The sequence below is a fragment of the Pleuronectes platessa genome (assembly GCF_947347685.1).
Source record: "Pleuronectes platessa chromosome 2 unlocalized genomic scaffold, fPlePla1.1 SUPER_2_unloc_1, whole genome shotgun sequence".
Lineage (NCBI taxonomy): Eukaryota > Metazoa > Chordata > Actinopteri > Pleuronectiformes > Pleuronectidae > Pleuronectes > Pleuronectes platessa.
Genome location: NW_026518866.1, coordinates 459,771 through 484,782, shown reverse-complemented (window position 1 = coordinate 484,782; position 25,012 = coordinate 459,771). Strand labels below are relative to the sequence as shown.

Sequence of the window (25,012 nt, the reverse complement as noted above, 5' to 3'; positions counted from 1 at the left end):
GCAATCCTACTGCCGCAGAGCGCAAAACGCATTTATTGTGGAGAAGTGCATGCTCGATCGATGATGTGCGCTTGGTCATCGATCGCTCTCTCCACCGACCGCAACAGGCTTCAACGTGCGGGTGCTCGGGCCCGCAAGTGCTACAACGTAGCCCTAGTTATTATTATTATTATTATTATTATTTCCCTTTGGGGGGCTTTTTCAGGGTCTAGACATGCTCAAAAAGTTATGAAACTTTGCAGGAAATTCAAGGTCTGCGGATATTTTTGTATTCTGGAGTAATTGGAATTGGGCGTGGCAAAATGGCTCTACAGCGCCCCCTGGAACCAGCCCCTAGGTTTCCACATAACGGATTTTCATCAAAATCTGGATATAGGTGTATCGTGACCAGTCATGAAAAAAAGTCTCATGGAGCATTATGAAAAACGCAACAGGAAGTCCGCCATTTTGCTTTTAGTGGCCATTTTGGCAATATCCCACATTTTTACTTTTACGTACTTGTCCCAGGGCTTTCATCAGATCAACTTCAAATTCAGATGAGTGTCATCACAACAAGATGGAGATAAAAAATGATTGAGGGATTTTTTTTTTATCACACCGTGTGACCGTGGCATGGCGTTAAAAATTGGTTACACGCCATCAAAACACGGGCATCTGTATCTCGGACATACATGTTCCAATCAAGTCCAAACTAGACATGTAAGACAATAGTCCCCGCCTGATGACATCTATGCATAAATGATGACTTAAAACCGCAGCGCCCCCTGGTGGCAACAGGAAATGTCTTGTTTTTTGCTTGTCTTACACTTGGATGAATTTCTCCTCATCCACTGACCTCAACCATGTCAAACTGTATCAAATGGGTCCCAAGACATTGACAATGAAGACATAAGATTACCGTGACTTTTCGTCAAACGCCATATGAATGGCGTGGCATTAAAGTTCATCAACTCGCCGTGAAACACGAAATTGCTGTAACTTCAGTGTTCATGATTCTATCTCTCTCAAACTACATGTGTGTAACAACAGCCCCCCCCTGAAGATATTCATATGGTTTTAAGAAATGGGCGTGGCAAAAAAACTGACCAGCGCCCCCTATAGGGCAACCCCGGCACTACGATGGCCGACATTTATACAAATCTATCGGGACATGTGTCGTTTCATAACAAACAAAAAAATATCTTGGATAGGTATGCTTGACCAAACAGGGAGGCCGCCATTTTGGATTAAGTGGCCATTTTTTTTCCATATTCCACATTTTTACTTGATGCACTTGTCCCAGGGCTTTCATCAGATTAACTTCAAATTAAGATCAGTGCCATCACAACAAGATGGAGATAAAAACTGATTAAGAGATTGACCTTTCGTCACACCGTGTGACCGTGGCGTGGCGTCTTGAGTTTGATTAAACGCCATCAAAACACGAGGTTCTGTATCTCGGACATACATTGTCCAATCGAGTCCAAACTAGACATGTAAGACAAGGGTGCCATCCTGATGACATCTACACAGAAATTATGACTTGAAATTACAGCGCCCCCTGGTGGCTACAGGAAGTGACATGTTTTATACTTTGATAAACTGCTCCTGGCTGCTTTAAGATATACAGCTCAAATGAGCTCAGTCAAGTCATTGAATCAAGGTCAGAATTGTGACATTTCCTCAAACCATGTAAACATTGATGTTTGGCGAAGGATCATCCTTCGCCAAAGGACACGATGTTTTCATAAGTCCACTGTGCATTGTCCTATCACTACCAAACTTCTGTCACATGATAAGAGTACAAGCCTGAACAGTTCTATGTGTCAATATTTCCTCAGTGTCATAGCGCCACCTACTGATTCGCCAGGAAACAGGAAGTACTTTGTTAATCCACTCTGCATTATCCAACCGGCTCCAAACTACTGACCTATGATCACAATACTAATCTGAACAGCTCCACATATAAATATTAGTTCAGGGTCATAGCGCCACCTACTGATCAGTGTGAATATTAAGTTGTGTTAACATTGTCCGATTGACACAAAATTGCTCACGCTACATCAGAGCGCCTACATGAACAGATAAATAGATGTCTGTGCGTAATAATAGTGATGGCGCCACCTACTGGCAATCCTACTGCCGCAGAGCGCAAAACGCATTTATTGTGGAGAAGTGCATGCTCGATCGATGATGTGCGCTTGGTCATCGATCGCTCTCTCCACCGACCGCAACAGGCTTCAACGTGCGGGTGCTCGGGCCCGCAAGTGCTACAACGTAGCCCTAGTTATTATTATTATTATTAGGGCCCGAGCACCGAATGGTGAGAGGCCCTATTGAATCTGTAAGGATTTTTATTATTATTATTATTATTATTATTTCCCTTTGGGGGGCTTTTTCAGGGTCTAGACATGCTCAAAAAGTTATGAAACTTTGCAGGAAATTCAAGGTCTGCGGATATTTTAGTATTCTGGAGTAATTGGAATTGGGCGTGGCAAAATGGCTCTACAGCGCCCCCTGGAACCAGCCCCTAGGTTTCCACATAACGGATTTTCATCAAAATCTGGATAAAGGTGTATCGTGACCAGTCATGAAAAAAAGTCTCATGGAGCATTATGAAAAACGCAACAGGAAGTCCGCCATTTTGCTTTTAGTGGCCATTTTGGCAATATCCCACATTTTTACTTTTACGTACTTGTCCCAGGGCTTTCATCAGATCAACTTCAAATTCAGATGAGTGTCATCACAACAAGATGGAGATAAAAAATGATTGAGGGATTTTTTTTTTATCACACCGTGTGACCGTGGCATGGCGTTAAAAATTGGTTACACGCCATCAAAACACGGGCATCTGTATCTCGGACATACATGTTCCAATCAAGTCCAAACTAGACATGTAAGACAATAGTCCCCGCCTGATGACATCTATGCATAAATGATGACTTAAAACCGCAGCGCCCCCTGGTGGCAACAGGAAATGTCTTGTTTTTTGCTTGTCTTACACTTGGATGAATTTCTCCTCATCCACTGACCTCAACCATGTCAAACTGTATCAAATGGGTCCCAAGACATTGACAATGAAGACATAAGATTACCGTGACTTTTCGTCAAACGCCATATGAATGGCGTGGCATTAAAGTTCATCAACTCGCCGTGAAACACGAAATTGCTGTAACTTCAGTGTTCATGATTCTATCTCTCTCAAACTACATGTGTGTAACAACAGCCCCCCCCTGAAGATATTCATATGGTTTTAAGAAATGGGCGTGGCAAAAAAACTGACCAGCGCCCCCTATAGGGCAACTCCGGCACTACGATGGCCGACATTTATACAAATCTATCGGGACATGTGTCGTTTCATAACAAACAAAAAAATATCTTGGATAGGTATGCTTGACCAAACAGGGAGGCCGCCATTTTGGATTAAGTGGCCATTTTTTTTCCATATTCCACATTTTTACTTGATGCACTTGTCCCAGGGCTTTCATCAGATTAACTTCAAATTAAGATCAGTGCCATCACAACAAGATGGAGATAAAAAGTGATTAAGAGATTGACCTTTCGTCACACCGTGTGACCGTGGCGTGGCGTCTTGAGTTTGATTAAACGCCATCAAAACACGAGGTTCTGTATCTCGGACATACATTGTCCAATCGAGTCCAAACTAGACATGTAAGACAAGGGTGCCATCCTGATGACATCTACACAGAAATTATGACTTGAAATTACAGCGCCCCCTGGTGGCTACAGGAAGTGACATGTTTTATACTTTGATGAACTGCTCCTGGCTGATTTACAATATACAGCTCAAATCAGATCAGTCAAGTCATTAGATCATGGTCAGAATTGTGACGTTTCCTCAAACCGTGTAAACATTGATGTGCGGCGAAGGATTTTCCTTCGCCAAAGGACACGATGTTATCATAACTCCACTGTGCATTGTCCTATCACTACAAAACTTCTGTCACATGATAAGAGTACAAGCCTGAACAGCTCTATGTGTCAATATTTCCTCAGTGTCATAGCGCCACCTACTGATTCGCCAGGAAACAGGAAGTACTTTGTTAATCCACTCTGCATTATCCAACCGGCTCCAAACTACTGACCTATGATCACAATACTATTCTGAACAGGTCCACATATAAATATTAGTTCAGGGTCATAGCGCCACCTACTGATCAGTGTGAAAATTAAGTTGTGTTAACATTGTCCAATTGACACAAAATTGCTCACGCTACATCAGAGCGCCTACATGAACAGATATATATGTCTGTGCGTAATAATAGTGATGGCGCCACCTACTGGCAAACCTACTGCCGCAGAGCGCAAAACGCATTTAACGTGGAGAAGTGCATGCTCGATCGATGATGTGCGCTTGGTCATCGATCGCTCTCTCCACCGACCGCAACAGGCTTCAACGTGCGGGTGCTCGGGCCCGCAAGTGCTACAACGTAGCCCTAGTTATTATTATTTCCCTTTGGGGGGCTTTTTCAGGGTCTAGACATGCTCAAAAAGTTATGAAACTTTGCAGGAAATTCAAGGTCTGCGGATATTTTTGTATTCTGGAGTAATTGGAATTGGGCGTGGCAAAATGGCTCTACAGCGCCCCCTGGAACCAGCCCCTAGGTTTCCACATAACGGATTTTCATCAAAATCTGGATATAGGTGTATCGTGACCAGTCATGAAAAAAAGTCTCATGGAGCATTATGAAAAACGCAACAGGAAGTCCGCCATTTTGCTTTTAGTGGCCATTTTGGCAATATCCCACATTTTTACTTTTACGTACTTGTCCCAGGGCTTTCATCAGATCAACTTCAAATTCAGATGAGTGTCATCACAACAAGATGGAGATAAAAAATGATTGAGGGATTTTTTTTTTATCACACCGTGTGACCGTGGCATGGCGTTAAAAATTGGTTACACGCCATCAAAACACGGGCATCTGTATCTCGGACATACATGTTCCAATCAAGTCCAAACTAGACATGTAAGACAATAGTCCCCGCCTGATGACATCTATGCATAAATGATGACTTAAAACCGCAGCGCCCCCTGGTGGCAACAGGAAATGTCTTGTTTTTTGCTTGTTTTACACTTGGATGAATTTCTCCTCATCCACTGACCTCAACCATGTCAAACTGTATCAAATGGGTCCCAAGACATTGACAATGAAGACATAAGATTACCGTGACTTTTCGTCAAACGCCATATGAATGGCGTGGCATTAAAGTTCATCAACTCGCCGTGAAACACGAAATTGCTGTAACTTCAGTGTTCATGATTCTATCTCTCTCAAACTACATGTGTGTAACAACAGCCCCCCCCTGAAGATATTCATATGGTTTTAAGAAATGGGCGTGGCAAAAAAACTGACCAGCGCCCCCTATAGGGCAACCCCGGCACTACGATGGCCGACATTTATACAAATCTATCGGGACATGTGTCGTTTCATAACAAACAAAAAAATATCTTGGATAGGTATGCTTGACCAAACAGGGAGGCCGCCATTTTGGATTAAGTGGCCATTTTTTTTCCATATTCCACATTTTTACTTGATGCACTTGTCCCAGGGCTTTCATCAGATTAACTTCAAATTAAGATCAGTGCCATCACAACAAGATGGAGATAAAAAGTGATTAAGAGATTGACCTTTCGTCACACCGTGTGACCGTGGCGTGGCGTCTTGAGTTTGATTAAACGCCATCAAAACACGAGGTTCTGTATCTCGGACATACATTGTCCAATCGAGTCCAAACTAGACATGTAAGACAAGGGTGCCATCTTGATGACATCTACACAGAAATTATGACTTGAAATTACAGCGCCCCCTGGTGGCTACAGGAAGTGACATGTTTTATACTTTGATGAACTGCTCCTGGCTGATTTACAATATACAGCTCAAATCAGATCAGTCAAGTCATTAGATCATGGTCAGAATTGTGACGTTTCCTCAAACCGTGTAAACATTGATGTGCGGCGAAGGATTTTCCTTCGCCAAAGGACACGATGTTATCATAACTCCACTGTGCATTGTCCTATCACTACAAAACTTCTGTCACATGATAAGAGTACAAGCCTGAACAGCTCTATGTGTCAATATTTCCTCAGTGTCATAGCGCCACCTACTGATTCGCCAGGAAACAGGAAGTACTTTGTTAATCCACTCTGCATTATCCAACCGGCTCCAAACTACTGACCTATGATCACAATACTATTCTGAACAGCTCCACATATAAATATTAGTTCAGGGTCATAGCGCCACCTACTGATCAGTGTGAAAATTAAGTTGTGTTAACATTGTCCGATTGACACAAAATTGCTCACGCTACATCAGAGCGCCTACATGAACAGATATATATGTCTTATATATGTCTGTGCGTAATAATAGTGATGGCGCCACCTACTGGCAAGAGAGCCCTAACCCTAACCCTAACCCTAACCCTAACCATGCTCGATCGATGATGTGCGCTTGGTCATCGATCGCTCTCTCCACCGACCGCAACAGGCTTCAACGTGCGGGTGCTCGGGCCCGCAAGTGCTACAACGTAGCCCTAGTTCAGTGTTGAAATCTTTAAACAAATAGTAAGTGAATAAGTTATTAGTTTGTTTTTTCAGTGTGAAACTGCAGCTGCTGCTCACACAGTCCACACGTTCTCATGTTGTAAATAAAGTTTGACTGATTCAGGCGATGGTTCACTTTGCTGTTCGGCTCCAGTTTCAGCCTCAGGCTAAACACTTCCTGGTCTGGAGGCTGGTGATGGTGTTTGTCTTTCATAACGGATCCAGTGGTTGGCAGCTGGAAGGGCCAGGGCCAGGGAGAGCGAGAGAGAGAGAGAGAGAGAGAGAGAGAGAGAGAGAGAGAGAGAGAGAGAGAGAGAGAGAGAGAGAGAGAGAGAGAGAGAGACTTCTCTTAAAATATCAGTGTCTGCCTCCATTTCTCCTTCCACTGTCTCCAGCTCGGACAGCATGACTTTACACACACACACACACACACACACTACACACACACTACACACACACTCAGTTGTAATCGTTGTAATTGTTTATGTTGAATCTTCAGTTTGTCTGCACCGCTGCATCATGAGCATCTGAGAACTCTGGGCTCTTGTTGGTTTGAACTTTTCAGTCGTGATCTTTTCATTTATCTCCAAACCTCTCGGAGCCTCCTCCTCTTCTTCTGACTCCAGCCTCTACATCACAGCTCGAGGGCTTTTCTCTGAACTCTGACACATCTCATATATCAGCTTTTCAGGATCTGGAGGAGACTTCAAAAAATCCAAACTGCTGAAGACAGATTGCTAAAATAACTCAACGGGTTATTATCCCTCCGCTCGGTTCACTTCACATTTATTTATCCTTTATTTCAGCTGCCAGCTCGACTGGTGACCGGAGCTGTGAGGCCTCAGAGCGATGAGCTGACGTTCCTCTCCTCCATCTCTTTCTTAACTTGTTTCAACTTGTGAAGAGATGAACTGTGAAAACTTTCCTTTACTTTAATTCACTTTCTGTTTGATACAGAACTGAACAGTCCTGTGGCTGTTTGCATCCAGCTTCAGTTTCAGAGTTTGTGTTTCACAGCTGAACAACACAGCATCAGCTCCTCCTCATGGTTCAGGTGAGAGGTGGAGCAGCCGACAGAGACAGGAAGTGACGGGTTACCTCTGCTGCAGAGGTCATGTGATCATGATCACATCACCTGACACGTCATCAGCTCTGATCACCACGAACTCTCTTCACATCTTCGTCTGTGTCGGCTCTTCTTCACCAGAGAGGTTTGTTTTCTTCTTGCTAAGTTTTGAATGAAAGTCTATGAACATGAAGCAAAAACATTAAATAACTACAGGTTTCATTCATCTGGATGAGAGATGATGTGCATCTGAGTGTAAACCACAGATCTGTAGCCTGGATGCCAGACGAACTTAGCCCCGCCCACAACAGATTTGGTCGGGCAGTTCGGTCTGGAGTCGCTCCATTGGGAAAAAATTATGGCCCGACCGGGCCAATCAGATTGTCAGGGCGGGCTTTATACGATGATTGACAGATGATATACGGTAACGTAATCCACCACGTCATCACAGTGCCCTCGGGTTGAATTCGTTTTCAACTAACATGCCTGCCGCTGGCGAGCTGAGATGTGTCGATGCTGCCATTGAGTCTGTTTTAGAAGACATCGACAGCGCATTCATTTTGAAAGAGGAACACAGAACGTGGAGGCGACGCCAGAGCACCGCGCTAATCCCTATCGCCCCGGCACTTGGCTGTTCACACCGGACACTGAAGCGACGCTGAACCGCCGGGCAGCGCTAATAATATCACCCGTTGATCCAGTAGATCGCTGCACGGCTTTGTGCCGGTCACACCGGAGGCTGAAGCACCGCGCTGCGCCAAGGCTGCCTCGCGGTGCTTCAGCCTCCGGTGTGACCGGCACAAAGTTTTAACATGGGAGTGGATGGGAGCCAGCTGTTATTTAAGGCTTGGCGCTGCGCTGAAGCGTCCGGTGTGAACCCGGGTTAGTAAATAACTCACAATGCGTTGCTTAGCATACGTCACATACTACGTTGCTCTGATTGGTTGTAGGTCTATCCAATTGAGCGAAGAGGAATTTTACTTCCTGGTCAGTTGAAACACGCCCCATAATTTTCTATAGAGCAGCGTATCTTTTAGAGATAAACACACTCACGTACATTCTCATGAAGCGAATAAAAACCTCTCTCTAGAACTAGAACCACAAATCCTCTCCAGCAGCAACGAGCTGTGACTCATCACAAACTCAAAGATCCTGCAGGAGGACGTCAACCACCTTCTTCTTCTTCTTCTTCTTCTTCGTTGGTGGAGGTGTAGTTGTGAAGAGAGGAGGTGAAGGAAAGCGTGTGCAAACTTTTTCAGGTTTCTGTATGTTTATTGTATGATCATTGTTTTGCAGTGTTTGTGTACGTGTAGTGTAGTTTTCTGTGTGTTGTGCGTGTCTGTGGGGGGGATGGCGTCCGTAGGGACGCCGCCGATGTCCCTGAGACATGCAGTCAGGCTGGTGCCTCAGCTCAGCTCCACAGTGGAGCAGGTGCTGCTGGCCGTGTGGGAGCAGGTGGGGCACGGGAACATCACCTACGCTTCCAGGATGAACAAGGCGCTGGTGATCTTCTTTAAGGATCCAGACTCGGTCACTAAGCTCATTGAAAGCGGGGTTACAGTAGAGGAGGAGTTCATTCAGGTGTCCCCGTTAGCAGTAGCTTCCACCCTGATCACCGTGTCCGGGGTCCCTCCGTTCATCCCCAATGAAGCTCTGGAGAGAGAGCTGCGGCGCTTCGGGAAGTTCGCGAGTGGGTTCCGCGCGGTGGGTCTGGGCTGCAAAGACCTGAAGCTGAAGCACGTCCAGTCTCTGAGGAGACAAGCCTTCATGTTTCTGGAAAATGAGACCCACACACTAGACGTGTCTTTCCGGGTTCGATATGAGGAACAGTTCTACATGGTGTACGCGAGCTCGGGAAGCATGAAGTGTTTTCAGTGTGGAGAAGTGGGACACAAGAAAGTGACGTGGTGCATGTTACTGAGTCCGAGGTGACGGTGAAGCAGGTCGTAATAGGAAAGGTGTCTGTTGCCAGCGTACAGCAGGGGATGCAGTGTGGTCCTGCTCAGCAGACTGAACAGATACAGGCTGAATTAGACAGCAGTCAGGTTAGTGAGATGGACGTGGAGGATGACTATGAATCGGACAATGTGTCTCTAGCTGACAGCGTCTCACAAAGCACAGATTTATATTCATTAAAGGAGGTCAATGAGTTTTTAGATGAATCATTTGGCAAAGCAGTGGAGGTGGCAGAGTATTTCCCAGACATTAAGAAGTTCATCCAGACAGTCAGTACCCTCCAGAAAGAGGTAGGGACGGATGTCCTGGATGAGAAACGCAGATATAGGCTCAGGAAGCATGTGACTGCAGCACGAAAAGGTCTTCCATGTAAGATACGGTCCAAGAGAAGGAAAAATTGTAAATAAAATTGACCATGACCATTCATCACTGGGTGTTTTCATTCTGCTGTGTTTACCTGTTTGTCCTTTTACGCTCTATTTTTTATCCTCTCATGGCATTAAAGGTAGCCTCATTAAACATGAACGGGGGGAGAAGTGCTAATAAAAGGTTTTTAGTGTCAGAACTTTTTTAAGTAAAAAAGCTGGATGTCCTCTTTTTACAGGAGACTCACAGTGATTCACTGAATGAGACAGACTGGGGAGTATGGTGGGGGGGGCAGCACGTACTCAGCCATGGTTCTAACCTGAGCGCTGGAGTCGCTGTTTTATTTTCTCCCTCATTAAATATGACTTTTCTATCCAGCACAGAGATCGTGGCAGGCAGGGCTCTGAGTATAAGAGTGGAAATACACAGTATTATTTTTAATCTAATCAACGTGTATGCACCAAACCACGGTCCTGAACGGGTTACTCTTTTTAAATTATTAAAAAACAAGTTGGACAGTGTGGGTCAAGGGGAGTGTATAATAATGGGGGGGGATTGGAACTGCTGCACAGACGTCACTTTAGACCGGACAGGACAGGAGCTCCATCCTCAGTCCTCCTCTTTTCTGGGACAGACAGTCAAGGAGGCGGATCTAGTGGACGTGTGGAGGAGGCAACATCCTTCCACCAGGCAGTATACCTGGATCAAAATAACAGATGGCAGGGTCAGTGGGGCCCGGCTGGACAGATTTTACATATCAGCTCCTTTTATCACACGTGTGACAAACTGTCAAATCCACCCGGTTGGTTTCACAGACCATCATTTGGTTTTAGTAGAGCTACTTTTATCTCCTGCTAGAAAGCATGGATCCTTCTGGCATTTAATGTTAAGCTTTTAAATGATTTAAATTTCTGTGACAATTTTAAACTGTTCTGGGCCAACTGGTGTTCCAAGAAAGACTCGTTTCCCTCCCTGGGTCAGTGGTGGGAGGTCGGCAAGGGTCAGATTAAGGTCTTCTGCCAGCAGTACACTGCATACTCTACAAGAAACATTAAAAGAGCGATGGAGCAGTTGGAGGAAGACATTAAGGAGCTGGAGAGCGTACCTACCAACACAGAGAAATTAAAAGGTAAAAGGCAGCAGCTGAACTCCTTTCTCCAGGAAAAGGCCAAAGGAGCTCTGGTCCGAGCTCGGTTCCAGGAATTAAAAGACATGGATGCACCTACCATGTTCTTTTTTAACCTGGAGAGATCCGTGGCCCAGGGGAAGCAGATGGTGGGTCTCCGGCTGCCGGATGGGAATGTTACATCTGAACCAGCAGAGATGAGGAGACACGCGGTGGACTTTTATACCGACCTGTTTGGGGCAGAGGAGTGTGACGGGGAAGCTGTGACCGAGCTGCTGCAGGACCTCCCACAGCTGAGTCCAGGTGAGAGGGACATCCTGAGTGCCGACATCACGCTGGAGGAGCTGACCACTGCTGTATCTCAGATGGCTGCAGGCAAGTCACCAGGGTTGGATGGATTACCAGCAGATTTTTAAAAACATTTCTGGAACATTATGGGACAGGATCTGCTGGATGTCCTGAAGGAGGCATTTGCTAAAGGGCTTCTTCCAGCCTCCTGCAGACGGGCGGTAATATCACTGCTACCGAAGAAAGGAGATCTGACCCTGCTGAAGAACTGGAGACCCGTCTCTCTGCTATGCAGTGACTATAAGGTTTTATCTAAGGTTTTAGCAAATAGACTCAAGGTTTTTATGGAAGTATTTATTAATGATGACCAATCTTATTGTGTACCAGGAAGGTCAATCCAGGACAATTTGTTTTTAATGAGAGACATTTTTGATTTGTGTGCAACATATAAAATTAATATTGGCATTATTTCCATCGACCAAGAAAAAGCCTTTGATCGTGTCGATCGGTCATTCTTGTTTGCCACACTGCAGGCTTTTGGTGTCGGGGAGCACTTTCTGTCCTGGGTGAAGTTATTATATAATGATACATGTTGTGTGGTGAAGGTGGGGGGAGGGCTGAGCAGACAGGTACCAGTCCAAAGAGGGATCAGGCAGGGATGTCCCATCTCAGGCCAGCTCTACAGCGTGGCCATCGAACCTCTCCTGTGTCGCCTCAGAACTCGGCTGAAAGGCCTGCGTCTGCCAGAGCTGCCTCACAGCCCCCCCGATAATAATATCAGCTTATGCTGATGACGTAAACATTCTTGTCCGGGATCAGGGGGACATACAGGAATTAGAGGGCAGTCTGGCATTGTACGCAAAGGCTACGACCGCCAAGGTGAACTGGGAAAAGAGCGAGGCCAGTGTGATTGGTCAGTGGGAGGCAGGGAGAGTACCCCGTCTCCCTGGGAACCTGACATGGGGAGTTAAAGGGTTAAAAGTCCTCGGTTTGTTTTTAGGCAGTGAAGAGATAGAGAGGCAGAACTGGGAGGGGGTGCTGGGGAAGGTGCAGCTCAAGTTGTCTAAATGGAAATGGTTGCTACCCCAGCTGTCCTACAGGGGAAGAACTCTGAGAGTCAAGAACCTGGTTGCAGCGTCCCTGTGGCACAGACTCCAGGTGCTGACTCCTCCACCGGGACTCCTGCAACAACTACAGAGGCTGCTGGTGGACTTCTTCTGGTCGGGCCATCACTGGGTGAGGGAGTCCGTGCTGTACCTCCCTGTGGCAGAGGGGGGCCGTGGACTGACAGACATCATCTCCAGGACGGCTGCTTTCAGACTGCAGGCCGCCCAGAGGCTGCTGTACGGATCCACACGGTGCTGGTCGGCTGTGGCCCGCCTGCTGCTCTGGAGAGCCGGGGGCCTCGGCTACGACAAACAACTGTTCCTGTTAAACTCTCCTCTACACAGACTGACTGGGCTCAGTCAGTTTTATACCTCTGTGATAGATGCCTGGAGGACTCTCACCTTCACGAGGCCTCCTGACCCCACGCCTGGGATGTGGCTCTTTGAGGAGCCACTGTTCAACAATGGTTTCCTGGTCCTAACATCCACATCCTCATCAACGACAGTACAAAACAAGTTCAGGGAGGCAGGAATAGGGAAGCTGGGCCACCTGACACGGACATCACTGGAGAGGCTGGGGGCGGTGACAGGGATAAGATCTACCAGGATGCTGCGGAGCCTCGTGGACGAGGTGTGGCAGTCACTGCCCCAGCCTCTTCGGACCTTCGCCCAGAGCCAAAGCCAGGCTGACCAGTGGACAAGAACAGAACAATACCAGTTTCCTGTCCTGAATGTGAGTCCTGCAGTGGGGGAGTGGAGAGAAGAGAGCGGCCGACTGCTAACCCTCAGGACTCCAGCACTGGGCCCTTTCAACCCCTCTGCAGGGAAACAGCTCTACTGCAGCTGTGTGAAGGTCCTGAACTGTCGCTCTCTTGAAGGAGTCAGGGAGTCGAGGTGGACGGAGGTTTTTGGCTCAGATTATTCCCCTAGTGGCAGCTGGCGGGTCCTGTATAAACCTCCTGTGGAGAAACGGATGGCAGACATCCAGTGGAGAATTATACACGGAGCTCTAGCTACAAACAGATACAGAGCTCACCTGGACCCAAGCACTGAGGGGGGGTGTCCTTTCTGCTCGCTGCCAGAGACCCTGGAGCACTTAGTGGTGTCGTGTCCCAGGTTAGCTGACACTTTTAAACAGCTACAGGAGTGGGTGGGGGGTTTAGGAGAGGCCTTCTCGCTGCCACTCTTTGTTTTTGGACCAAAGTACGTTGCAAGGAAAAAACATACTATGGTTTTAATGAATTTTATTTTTGCTAATGCCAAGATAGCAATCTGGATTAGTCGAAAAAACTAAATGGCGGGGGGAGGCTGGACAGATCCACTGCTCTGCCTGAGGGGTTTGGTGGCAGCTAGGCTGAGAGTTGAACATGCGTTTTTTACACTTACGGACAATCTGGAGGGTTTCAGGGCTGTGGGGGGGGGGGGGGGGGGGGGGGGGGTGGACAGGTCCTTTGCTCACTGGGGGACAACCAGTCTCTGGTTTTAACATTTTAACAAAACATCTGGTAATTTTATCTGTGGTGTATGATGTATGTGTGCCTGGAATGTTTTTAACATTTTCTGTTACACATAATTTTGAATAATGAAGGATTTCTTTTGACAATGTAACTTAAATAAAGTTATTCAAAAGTCAATGACTTCTTGGATTTTACAGTTTTTGTTTAGAGCCGATTAAAAAATGACCGGTTACAAAAACACTTTTCCAGGGTTTCTACAAGTTTCATTACGTTACATTTCTTAAAACTTTGTTACATACGACAGATATGAAGGATTTTCAGACTCAGAATTACTTGCACTTCCTGTAAATGAAGGTAAAGTGAAGTAGAAAACTCAGATTAATGAGTTTCTGGACTTTTTAAGATGCTGTTTTCTTACAAAACGTCCGTTTGATGTGAGAGGAATCTTCAAACCACTTTGTTTTTCTGTCATTTCTCTTTATTACGTGATGTTGGTCAATTCGAGTGGCCTCTCATTCCGTCTGTGGACTCTCACTCTGGTCTGCAGGTCCGCAGTGAGTTCTCCCTGAAGACGCACATCAAGCTGGACACGATGGTGAAGAACATCAATGACATCGTGCCCCTCGCCCAAGGCACCATGACGGGCCTCGCCATCAAGTACGTGATGAACGCAGCCTTCATCGCGGAGGAGGGGGACAGGCCCAAGGTACCGATCGGCCCCATGTCTGTATTCATCTGTGAGTTGAACTCAGCTCAGCTCTGACCCGGAGGTTCTCTTCCCCTCAGGTCCCCAACGTGGTCGTGATCGTGACCGATGGACGTCCTCAGGACCGCGTGGCCGAGGTGGCGGCGGAGGCCAGAGAGAAAGGCATCGAGATCTACGCTGTGGGCGTGGCCAGGGCCGACATGACATCACTGAGGGCCATGGCGTCCCCGCCGTTTGAGGACCACGTCTTCCTGGTGGAGTCCTTCGACCTGATCCACCAGTTCGGACTCCAGTTCCAGGACAAGCTCTGTGGTAAGACTGCAGGGAAATGAAACAACATCTCCATCGATTGAAAAGAACAAACTTTTGAGATGAGTGTGATCTTCACTTTACTGGAGTAAAACCATCGACCTTCAGATTCAAATAATTAAACTCTAATGAGGGCAGAGCTCATGAACCACTTTGAACCTATGAGATAAGTACACACATGAAGTTGGGGTTAGGGTTTATATTCCAGGGGGGACATATGATTTCCCTCTGATCCTGGATCTGAGCTCCTGGTCTCTGCTGCAGGTGTTGATCTGTGTCTGGAGTCAGATCACGGCTGTGAACACGTCTGTGAGAGTTCACCAGGCTCCTACCACTGTGTGTGTCTGCCTGGATACACACTGAAGGCCGACGGGAAGACGTGTGCAGGTGAGACACACACACACACAAATGTACACAGTTTTGTTAGTTTTAGTTTCATGTTGTAATTTAGGGACTAAAGAATTTTTCCTGACATACGTACTTCCTGTCGTCATCACCGACGTGGGCGGAGTCTACCTATACTTGACTCTGATTGGTTTGTAGATGGGCGTTTTATTTAACGCACATTTAATGATAATTATCCTCTCGACGTGTGTGTGTGTGTGTTTGTGTGTTTCAGCCATCGACCTGTGCGCTGTGGGGAAACACAACTGTGAACAGATCTGCATCAGCTCCCCTGGTTCCTTCACCTGCGACTGCAACAAAGGATTCACACTGAACGACGACAAGAGGACCTGCTCAAGTGAGTAACACACACACACACACACACACACACACACAAACACAAAGGCAGAAAGCGCAGACACACATGTAGACGCTGAAATACATTTAATAATATTTCAAATGGATAAAGACTCAACATTCTAACTAGAATGTCAGTAGAGCCACAGACGATCCTGTATATCGGCCCAGCTCTTATAATCTGTCTTAATCTACGCACACACATTTTAACACAATAAATTTGTTGTTTGTTATTATCAAGACTCACATTTCCTTAGAAATCGACCAGAATGTTGAATTATCTCACACATTGAGGAAAGTGAAAGTTCCTTTGGAGGCCCCATGATGAACTGGTTTCTTCTGCACCGAGACTGGTTCCCACTCACTTTAGTATTTTCCTGCCGACAAGCAAACAGATACACAAACACACCCGTCCTGTCGGAGGTAAACAACAGCGCTTGTCAAACTCACTGTGTTCACGTCATGTTCACTCATGCTGAAACAGATTGTGATCTTCTCAAGCTGCTGGTTTCTCTGCTGCTTCATGAAGCTGAGTGGGAGTTTGTGCTATGTTCCTTCTCACAATGAAAGAATCAGTCACACACGTTTACCTGCTACCTGTGAAAACCTGGATGATCTGACGTGCTGTCACATCCTCATGGAGCCGAACAGAAGGAGTTTTATTCAGTGACTTGTCGGGGGTGGGATCAGATGTGAGAGGAACAGGAGCATAGACACAAACTCACACACTTTGTCGTGCCGCTGTTCGCTCTGCTGCTTACGCCCCCGCTGCTTTCCCCCCCTCAGTGATCGACTTCTGTTCGTTTGGGAACCACAGTTGTGATCACGAGTGTGTGAGTGTGCTCAACGGCTATCACTGCCGCTGTCACGAGGGCTACAGGCTGCTGGACGACGGCAAGACCTGCCAGGGTGAGTAGAGCAAGCACCAGACATCACAGAGCGCTAGTGAAGGCAGGTGAGGACACAACGGTCTCATGGAGACGAGGGTCAGATCTGAATGAGTAGAATCCACCAAACACAACCACTGAGGCTGAACTCTGTGGGACGTGCAGCAGCTCATTTAAAGATCTACTGCTGATGTGATGTAGGAAGATCTACCTGCTCAGTTCTATGCTCCCTGAAGGTTTGTGGGAATGTGATTAGAAAGTGTTTCCACTTCCTCCCTCTGTACAAAAACTAGAGATACTCAGAAACAGGCTCTCGACCAATCAGGAAACCTACTGATCAGAATCACTTGAACAAACATCAGTGTGATAAGAACCTGAAGCGACAGAAACATCTTTACAAAAATTTGACGTCTACTCTGATGTTTTTAGTTTGGTCCATGTCCCATGTGCGAACATGGAGGAGGAGGCATTTATGACCCATACTGCAGCCAGACACCAGGGGGCGATCCAGATGTTTTGGCTTCACTTCTGGGAGCCGTCTTGTTTACAAAGTCATTGGCTGTTAACTGTTGGTCAGTGTGTGCACAGGGAACTCGCAGCCGTGCACGAGGTTCAACACAACAGTGTGGTTCCAAATCCAACATGCTCGTTGTGCGTTCACAGGAAATGACCCTCGTGACATGAAACCACCACGTGTCACCGCCTGCTTCTCTCACTTCACTAGAAAATGAACCTTTGACTTTGTTGTGTGTCGTCTTCGCCACCAGTTCACGACTCAATCTGCCAGTTCCACCAGTTCACGACTCAATCTGCCAGTTCCACCAGTTCACGACTCAATCTGCCAGTTCCACCAGTTCACGACTCAATCTGCCATTTCCACCAGTTCACGACTCAATCTGCCAGTTCCACCAGTTCAGGAACATGTTGGTGATCTCTCTTCCTCCGGCTCCGCACATCAAGAGCATGTCCACAGCCTCACTCTCTCACGGCTGCATCCTGTCCCCACAAACACGCATGTTGTGTGCATGAGAACACACACGCAGCCAACATGTCTGCACACATCCATGACGCCTCAGCCTCAGCTGCACAGCAACAGCTGCAGTTTAACTTCTTCCTGACAGAAAAGAGATGAGGAGGATTTACAACCTTTGGAAATGAAGCCGTACAAACCTTCAAAGCAGCAGCAACACAACATGTAATCGTGTCGTCCATTTAACACAAATACCACAGCACCACTGTGTGAACTGAAGCCTCCTGGAGAATGGACTGTGGCCTTCCTGCTGGGTCCGCTGGTTTCCATCTTACAGTTGATTCAAAAGGATCATTCAGAGGTTATGAATGAGACGCAGGAGAGATTGATCAGTTAATTATTTCACAGATATTGTTCATTTGCAGGTTTTGTATTTGTGATGTGATTCACCAGAGCTGGTTTCTGTGTGAGCGAGGAATTAAAGGTGATGATGACCAGTTATCAGCTGCTGACTCCACCTACTTTAAGAAAAACAAAGGGTTATTATATTAGTATTAATTATCATTAATATAATATATTAAAAGTATTTTTGTTTAGCTGTAAGTAATTATTTTAGCTCCATTCACTTCGATTCAACTACAACAGCATTAATGAGAAGTGGACAGGCTCTGATCAAAGTGTAAAATGAACAATGTCTTCAAACCACACACACACACACACACTCACACTCACTTTAACTCATTGTGTGTGTGTCTGTGTGTGTGTGTCATTTAGCCATTGACCTGTGCGCTGAGGGGAAACACGACTGTGAACAGATCTGTGTCAGCGCCCCGGGCGTCTTCAGCTGTGACTGCAGAGAAGGACACACACTCAACGAGGACAAGAAGACCTGCACACGTCAGTCAGGCCCTCACACGCATGCACACACCTCTACACACACACACACACACACCAACAAACACACACTTGGTGCATCTATCACATGACACACTCTTCCTCCTGTATCCTTCTTCTCAAGTGGAAGAGAAGTGATGTTGAGCTCAGCTGGTAAATGACTCAGTGACTTTCTGTTTTAACTTAAAAAAAACTGATCAATTAAAGTGCAGCTGAGTCTCTGGTCATCAGATTACTTCTTCTCTTTATTTGTTCTAGTGAAATAACTTTAAAATAAACTCAATATATTTATTATATGTATATATTGTTTTGGTTTTTGCATTTGGTGCTTGAAGACACAGAAACAAACAAAAACACACATTTCAGTTAAACTTTCACTACAAACAAGAACCTTTAACAAGTAATTACAACAGCAAATAACAAGCTGTGTGTGTGTGTGTGTGTGTGTGTGTGTGTGTGTGTGTGTGTGTCTGTGTCTGTGTGTGTGTGTCATTTAGCCATTGACCTGTGTGCTGAGGGGAAACACGACTGTGAACAGATCTGCATTAGTGCACCCGGCACCTTCACCTGCGACTGCAACAAAGGATTCAAACTCAACAAGGACAAGAAGACCTGCACAAGTCAGTGCACACAGTAACACAATACTCCTGAGTGTGTACATGTTGTGTGTCTGTGCAGGTGTAACTTTGTGTTGTGGAACTGTGTGTGTGCAGACATGGACCTGTGCAGCAGCGTGCAGCACGGCTGTGAGCACCAGTGTGTCAACACTCCTGGATCCTTCTACTGTGTGTGTCCAGAGGAGCAGCTGCTGCAGGAGGACGGCAAGAGCTGCGGCAGTGAGTCCACTCCGTCTCCATCACCTGCAGCATGAGGGAGGGATGGAGTCTGTCCCAGCCCGGGGGGGGGGGGGTCCTGTGGGTCCTGCAGGAGACAGATGCAACACACTGATCACTGGGAAAGACCCACCACACACACACACACTACAAACTACACATGCCACCAAAAGAAGTTAACAAGTAGAGCTTGATAGAATGAAAGTTGACATCAGGCCTGAACATTTGACCCGGTGACTTCCTGTGGAGACTCATGGCAGCTCCTGCTGGAGTCACCTGGAAGACGACAGCCGTTAGCAGGACAACTGTGACAGCAACTAGAAACAGAAACAAACATCCACAGGTTTCCAGACGTCACAGTTCTTATGATATAAGATACTGAGTCAATATCTGTTTAATATGATGGCAGCAGCATTTATGTAACAGAGGCTTTTCTATGATGGAGTATTATGGTCGTTCATTTTCCTCATTTAACAGACGACAGGACTTTTTCTCATAATATAACAAAGTGTTTCTTCAAGTTTCCCTGGAGCTGAAGCAAAGTCTCCGTCTCTTTCTCCTTCAGCCTGCAAGTCGGCCAACATCGACCTGGTGCTTCTGATCGACGGCTCCAAGAGCGTCCGCCCTCAGAACTTTGAGCTGGTCAAAAAGTTCGTCAACCAGGTTCGGTTCTTCTTCATGTTGACAATGAGCAGTGTGATGACATCATCGTGTGTTACACACTTTGTTTTGTTGGAGCGACGACGAGGTGGAACTGTGACTGACAGGAAGTGGATCAACCTGAGAGTTCAGCAACAAACTTCAACCTGTATTCACCAAGTTCTGTCTCCAGAGGAGCAACATGGAAGTGTCCTCTGTCTCCGTCTCCAGTGTCTCCTTCTGTGGACTTAGATTAGAGCCACCAGCCACTGCCTGCAGGACAGTGTGTGTGTGTGTGTGTGTCAGGTGAATATCCCTCACCTCCTCCTCTTCCTCCTCCTCCTCCTCTTCCTGCTCCTCCTCCTCCTCCTCCTCCTCCTGTGTCTCAGGTTGTGGACTCCCTGGACGTGTCCACTCACGGCACCAGAGTGGGTCTGGTCCAGTACTCCAGCCGGGTCAGGACAGAGTTTCCTCTCAACATGTACCACTCTGCTGAGGAGATCAAAGCTGCAGTGATGAAGGTGAACCTGTGTTTGTTATCTTCACTTTAATGTTTTCATGTCAGACTCCGTGTGGAGAAAGTATTAAAAAGCCTCCTGAGAACCACCTTTCATTCTGGAGCCACGTGAAGACAGTGAGATCATTTGAATTATCATTACACAGTTCAGATAAAAGTTTTAACACAACTCTCAGTCCACACTACATTTTATTTCACGAGCCGCCAACAGGTGAATCCAAAGAGAACCTTCTGCTCAGGACGTCCCTGACTTCAGTTAGAGTCATAGACCTGTAGACTGCAGGTCCAGAAGGAGGAGCCAGTGTGGACCTGGAGCTCCGCCCCCTGCTCCCCCCAAATATGGTTACTTCAGGTTTCAGCGGGGGACGTCCCGGTGGGTTGAGACTAACAAGAACCTGTCCACTCATCTCTGTGTCTGTGTAGGTTGAGTACATGGAGAAAGGGACGATGACGGGTCTGGCCCTGAAGCACATGCTGGAGAACAGTTTCTCCGAGGCCGAGGGCGCTCGTCCCGCCAGCCGCAACATCCCCCGCATCGGACTGGTCTTCACCGACGGACGCTCCCAGGACGACATCACCGAGTTCGCCAAGATGCCCAAAGAAGCTGGTAAGACTCGAGCGGTGAGAGGGTCCACGCAGGATCTACGGTCTGTTCTCTGGACCTGTCAGTTGATGAGTGGCTGCAGATGAACGGTCTGTTCTCTGGACCTGTCAGTTGATGAGTGGCTGCAGATGAACGGTCTGTTCTCTGGACCTGTCAGTTGATGAGTGGCTGCAGATGAACGGTCTGTTCTCTGGACCTGTCAGTTGATGAGTGGCTGCAGATGAACGGTCTGTTCTCTGGACCTGTCAGTTGATGAGTGGCTGCAGATGAACGGTCTGTTCTCTGGACCTGTCAGTTGATGAGTGGCTGCAGATGAACGGTCTGTTCTCTGGACCTGTCAGTTGATGAGTGGCTGCAGATGAACGGTCTGTTCTCTGGACCTGTCAGTTGATGAGTGGCTGCAGATGAACGGTCTGTTCTCTGGACCTGTCAGTTGATGAGTGGCTGCAGATGAACGGTCTGTTCTCTGGACCTGTCAGTTGATGAGTGGCTGCAGATGAACGGTCTGTTCTCTGGACCTGTCAGTTGATGAGTGGCTGCAGATGAACGGTCTGTTCTCTGGACCTGTCAGTTGATGAGTGGCTGCAGATGAACGGTCTGTTCTCTGGACCTGTCAGTTGATGAGTGGCTGCAGATGAACGGTCTGTTCTCTGGACCTGTCAGTTGATGAGTGGCTGCAGATGAACGGTCTGTTCTCTGGACCTGTCAGTTGATGAGTGGCTGCAGATGAACGGTCTGTTCTCTGGACCTGTCAGTTGATGAGTGGCTGCAGATGAACGGTCTCTGTGTGCACGTACGCAGGCATCACCATGTACGCTGTGGGCGTGGGGAAAGCTGTGGAGGAGGAGCTTCGTGAGATCGCGTCCGAACCCGTGGAGAAACATTTCTATTACACCAGCGACTTCACGGCCATCAGCACCATCGCTGAGAACCTCAAGCTGAACGTCTGTCCAGGTACAATCCTCCACTGAGGACGCTGCGTCTTCACAATGTGCAGGAGCCACACGACAAACACAACACACAACACCACACACTTATTATCAAGAAGCAAATGTTTTATTTTATAAAATTAACACTTTAGAAAAGAAGTGCAATTATTTTTATGTTTTACTTCTTTATTCGAGCCCTGTATATTTGGTTGTATCTGTGAGTAAGAAGTTATTGGTTAAACTGTAAAATATCAAATCTCAATTACATTTCTTTGTGAGTTTGACAATGAGGAAATTTTTCTTTTTTGACATTCAACATTTTTTACGTCTTAATTTGGCAAAAGTCTGAATGGATCAACTCAACTTTTCAAACTGTATATTTTACTCACACATTGTAAAAACTAAATCCTCTTTTTAAAAATTCAAACGTGAAACCATTCCCAGAGAAGAAGAAGAGAATGCCGGCAGGGTAATTTAATATCTTGTTGTTTGGCTCCATCTACTGGCCAAGGTGCAACATGACAGTTTGGAGATTAACTATATATTCATAGATGAACCTTATTCCACATGTAAACAAGAGAAGAGCAACTCAGACGTTTTTAACTTTGTTTTCAAGTATTGAACTTTTCAGTTGGTCCCAGGAACATTCAGGCTAAATCATGATTTACTCCTGAAACACAAGTTTAAACTGCAGCAGTGTTTCCTGATCAGTGACCAATCACTGCAGCATGGAGACAGATGTGGTGAAGTGAAGGTCAAACAGTTGAAGTGACTCACGATGGCATCATGAAGTGAAACTAGAAGCGGTGACCACACGGTGACATGTGCGTCCATGTGGATGATGGTGCTGACGTGTGTGTGCAGAGGAGAGTCAGGGGGAGATCGAGGTGAAGGACCCGTGTGCCTGTGAGAGTCTGGTGGAGTTCCAGCAGGCCACCATGAGCAGCCTGGAGCAGCTCACACAGAAACATATCCTTTCAAACACATCTGGAAACAAACAGCTGCTCTGATGTTAGACAGTGAACTGAGGTTTGTGACCATGTGAAACTAAAAGAATCTTCTCATGTGATGTTTTCAAAACGCTGCCTGTTGTCCCCAGCAGCTGCTCCATCAGAGTGAAGGATGTGTGAAGGAGAAGCTCAGGACATGGAGGCACCTGAGTGGTGCTCGTTCAGAAGGAAGAAGAGAAGCACCAGATATTAATGTTTTACACTGTCCATTGAAAAACAGATTCAATGGAGATGAGTACAAATCAGGAAACAGTGAAATTCATCCAACTGGTATCGAACGTGTCAGGAACTGGATCCATATAAACCAGTTAGATGATGTTTCTTTGACTCGACGTCAGAGATGAGTTTGAATTATTCTGCTGCTGAAAATCAACAAGTCTGAATTTGTAAAGAGACAAATATCTGTGAGATGTTCAGAAACTACTCATGTGTGTGTTTGTTATTCCTTAATCAACTGCCCACTGGCTGGGATGACTGCTCGTCTGGAGCAGCTGGAGAACCAGCTTCTCACCAGGAAGTGACCAGGACGCCACAGAGGAAGAAGGACGGAGTGAGGAAGAGGAGGAAGAGGAGGGCACATCCTGGAGAGATCCTTTAGAGCAGGAATCAGAAATCCCTTCTAATCAATGGACCATCCAGTGTTTCCACGAAGCCTTGGGGGCCTTCAGTAGATCTGCTGATCTTCACCTTGATGAGGACCACATTTATCTGACAGCTTGTGATTAGGATTCACTTCTCTGGTAAAGATGTAAAAAATAAATCATTTGTTTACTTATTGCCTTTAAAAGACAACAGCGACAACAATCTACGATTCAAAATAAACGTTTGTAGAAAATAGATGAATGTTAGCAACACTGTGCAACTTTTATTGACCAACAGCGCCCCCTGCGGCCACATGTGGTGATTGACTCTGTTTGGCTCTGTGTTCGAGCGATGACGCGAGTCCCACTCACTGAACTGAAATATTACCCATGATCCTCTGCTTCCTGAACCTGAAGAGCTGCAGCTGTAACAAATCTTCATGTTTCACAGTTTCCTGCTGAATCTTGGAGATAAACTCTGGTTGTTAATAACTTCAGAGTGTTTGTAACTGATCTCAGTTCAGCTTCACTCTTCAGCTGCAGCTGGTTGTGTCTGTGACTCTCAGTCAGTTGTTCTCTCAGGAGATGGAACCCACTCAGCAGAGTCACAGAGAACAGACGCTCAGGGAGAGAAGGAGGAAACTTTCTCTTGTTCACACTCACACATCAGACTCACTTTCACCAAGCTGCTGCTTTCAGCTAGAAAAGTTGCATAGTGTTGATTTAAATGCATATTTGTGACAACCTACAGTTTCCATGTGTCATCCAACAATCAGAGAAATCCTCCAGACATCTACTCGTACATCATCAGATACAAACAGGAGCATAGACGTGTTGGTGTCTTTGTGAACTGGATGTAATCGATGTAGATATTAGATATAAACATAAAGAGAAAACCATGAGCAGCAGTTTTCAACAGTCACCAACCCTCCATCTGTTTCTGTTAGTTCCCTATTTATACTTGATCTGTTTTCTACGCTTTGTTAAATATGATGTATTTATAGCATTTTTTTTTACCAACAGTAGACTAGTGATTAAAGAAGTCGGGGGGGGGAGGGGGGGGGGGGGGGTGTTACCACTCCCATTTGTCACACGTCATGGTTTCTTGTTTTCCAGGTAGAAAAGTCATTTTTAACTCCTGTCGGGCTTCGTAGTGAGAAGTGTTGAAACAAAGGGAAGTGTAAAGTTTCACTGGAGCTGTGGTCTGGTGTTGATTGAGGTGTTCATATTATTATAATCAGTATTTTACTCTGAATAAACGACCTTTCTTACGTAAAATCATTCTTTTCTTCACTCTGCACTTTCTACATTTCATCCAACAACAGTCTCCACATGTTTGTGGAATAATGAACTGAAATTAGTCAGTTATTGGGAAGCGTTCGTGTTAATTCATTAATAATTAATTCATATGACAACGGTTGATTTTCTAACTCTTGCAATGTTGAATAAAACAAAGACGACCATAAACCATAAACTCCTTTATATT

The 25,012-nt window shown here is 46.2% G+C and overlaps 1 protein-coding gene across 1 annotated transcript; it reads left to right on the top strand.

The window, feature by feature from the left end:
• Positions 1 to 9,095: 9,095 nt before the first annotated feature.
• On the top strand, positions 9,096 to 24,804 carry LOC128436255 (uncharacterized). Its single transcript, XM_053418013.1, has 22 exons — positions 9,096 to 9,535; positions 9,580 to 9,853; positions 10,564 to 10,653; positions 10,884 to 11,030; positions 11,091 to 11,318; positions 12,163 to 12,256; positions 12,433 to 12,501; positions 12,614 to 13,182; positions 14,454 to 14,612; positions 14,693 to 14,924; positions 15,186 to 15,308; positions 15,541 to 15,663; positions 16,449 to 16,571; positions 18,294 to 18,416; positions 18,911 to 19,033; positions 19,127 to 19,249; positions 19,812 to 19,909; positions 20,275 to 20,406; positions 20,826 to 21,009; positions 21,808 to 21,960; positions 22,800 to 22,904; positions 23,408 to 24,804. The coding sequence occupies exons 1-22, from the start codon at positions 9,096 to 9,098 to the stop codon at positions 23,464 to 23,466; spliced, it is 3,771 nt and encodes a 1,256-aa protein (XP_053273988.1). The 3' UTR covers positions 23,467 to 24,804.
• Positions 24,805 to 25,012: the final 208 nt, after the last annotated feature.

Coding starts and splice junctions, on each gene's coding strand:
- LOC128436255 (XM_053418013.1), top strand. CDS start 9,096: ATGAACAAGGCGCTGGTGATCTTCTTTAAGGATCCAGACTCGGTCACT. Junction 11,031..11,090: donor ACATTAAGGAGCTGGAGAGC/GTACCTACCAAC, acceptor TCCTTTCTCCAG/GAAAAGGCCAAAGGAGCTCT. Junction 12,502..12,613: donor CCCTGTGGCACAGACTCCAG/GTGCTGACTCCT, acceptor TCCCTGTGGCAG/AGGGGGGCCGTGGACTGACA.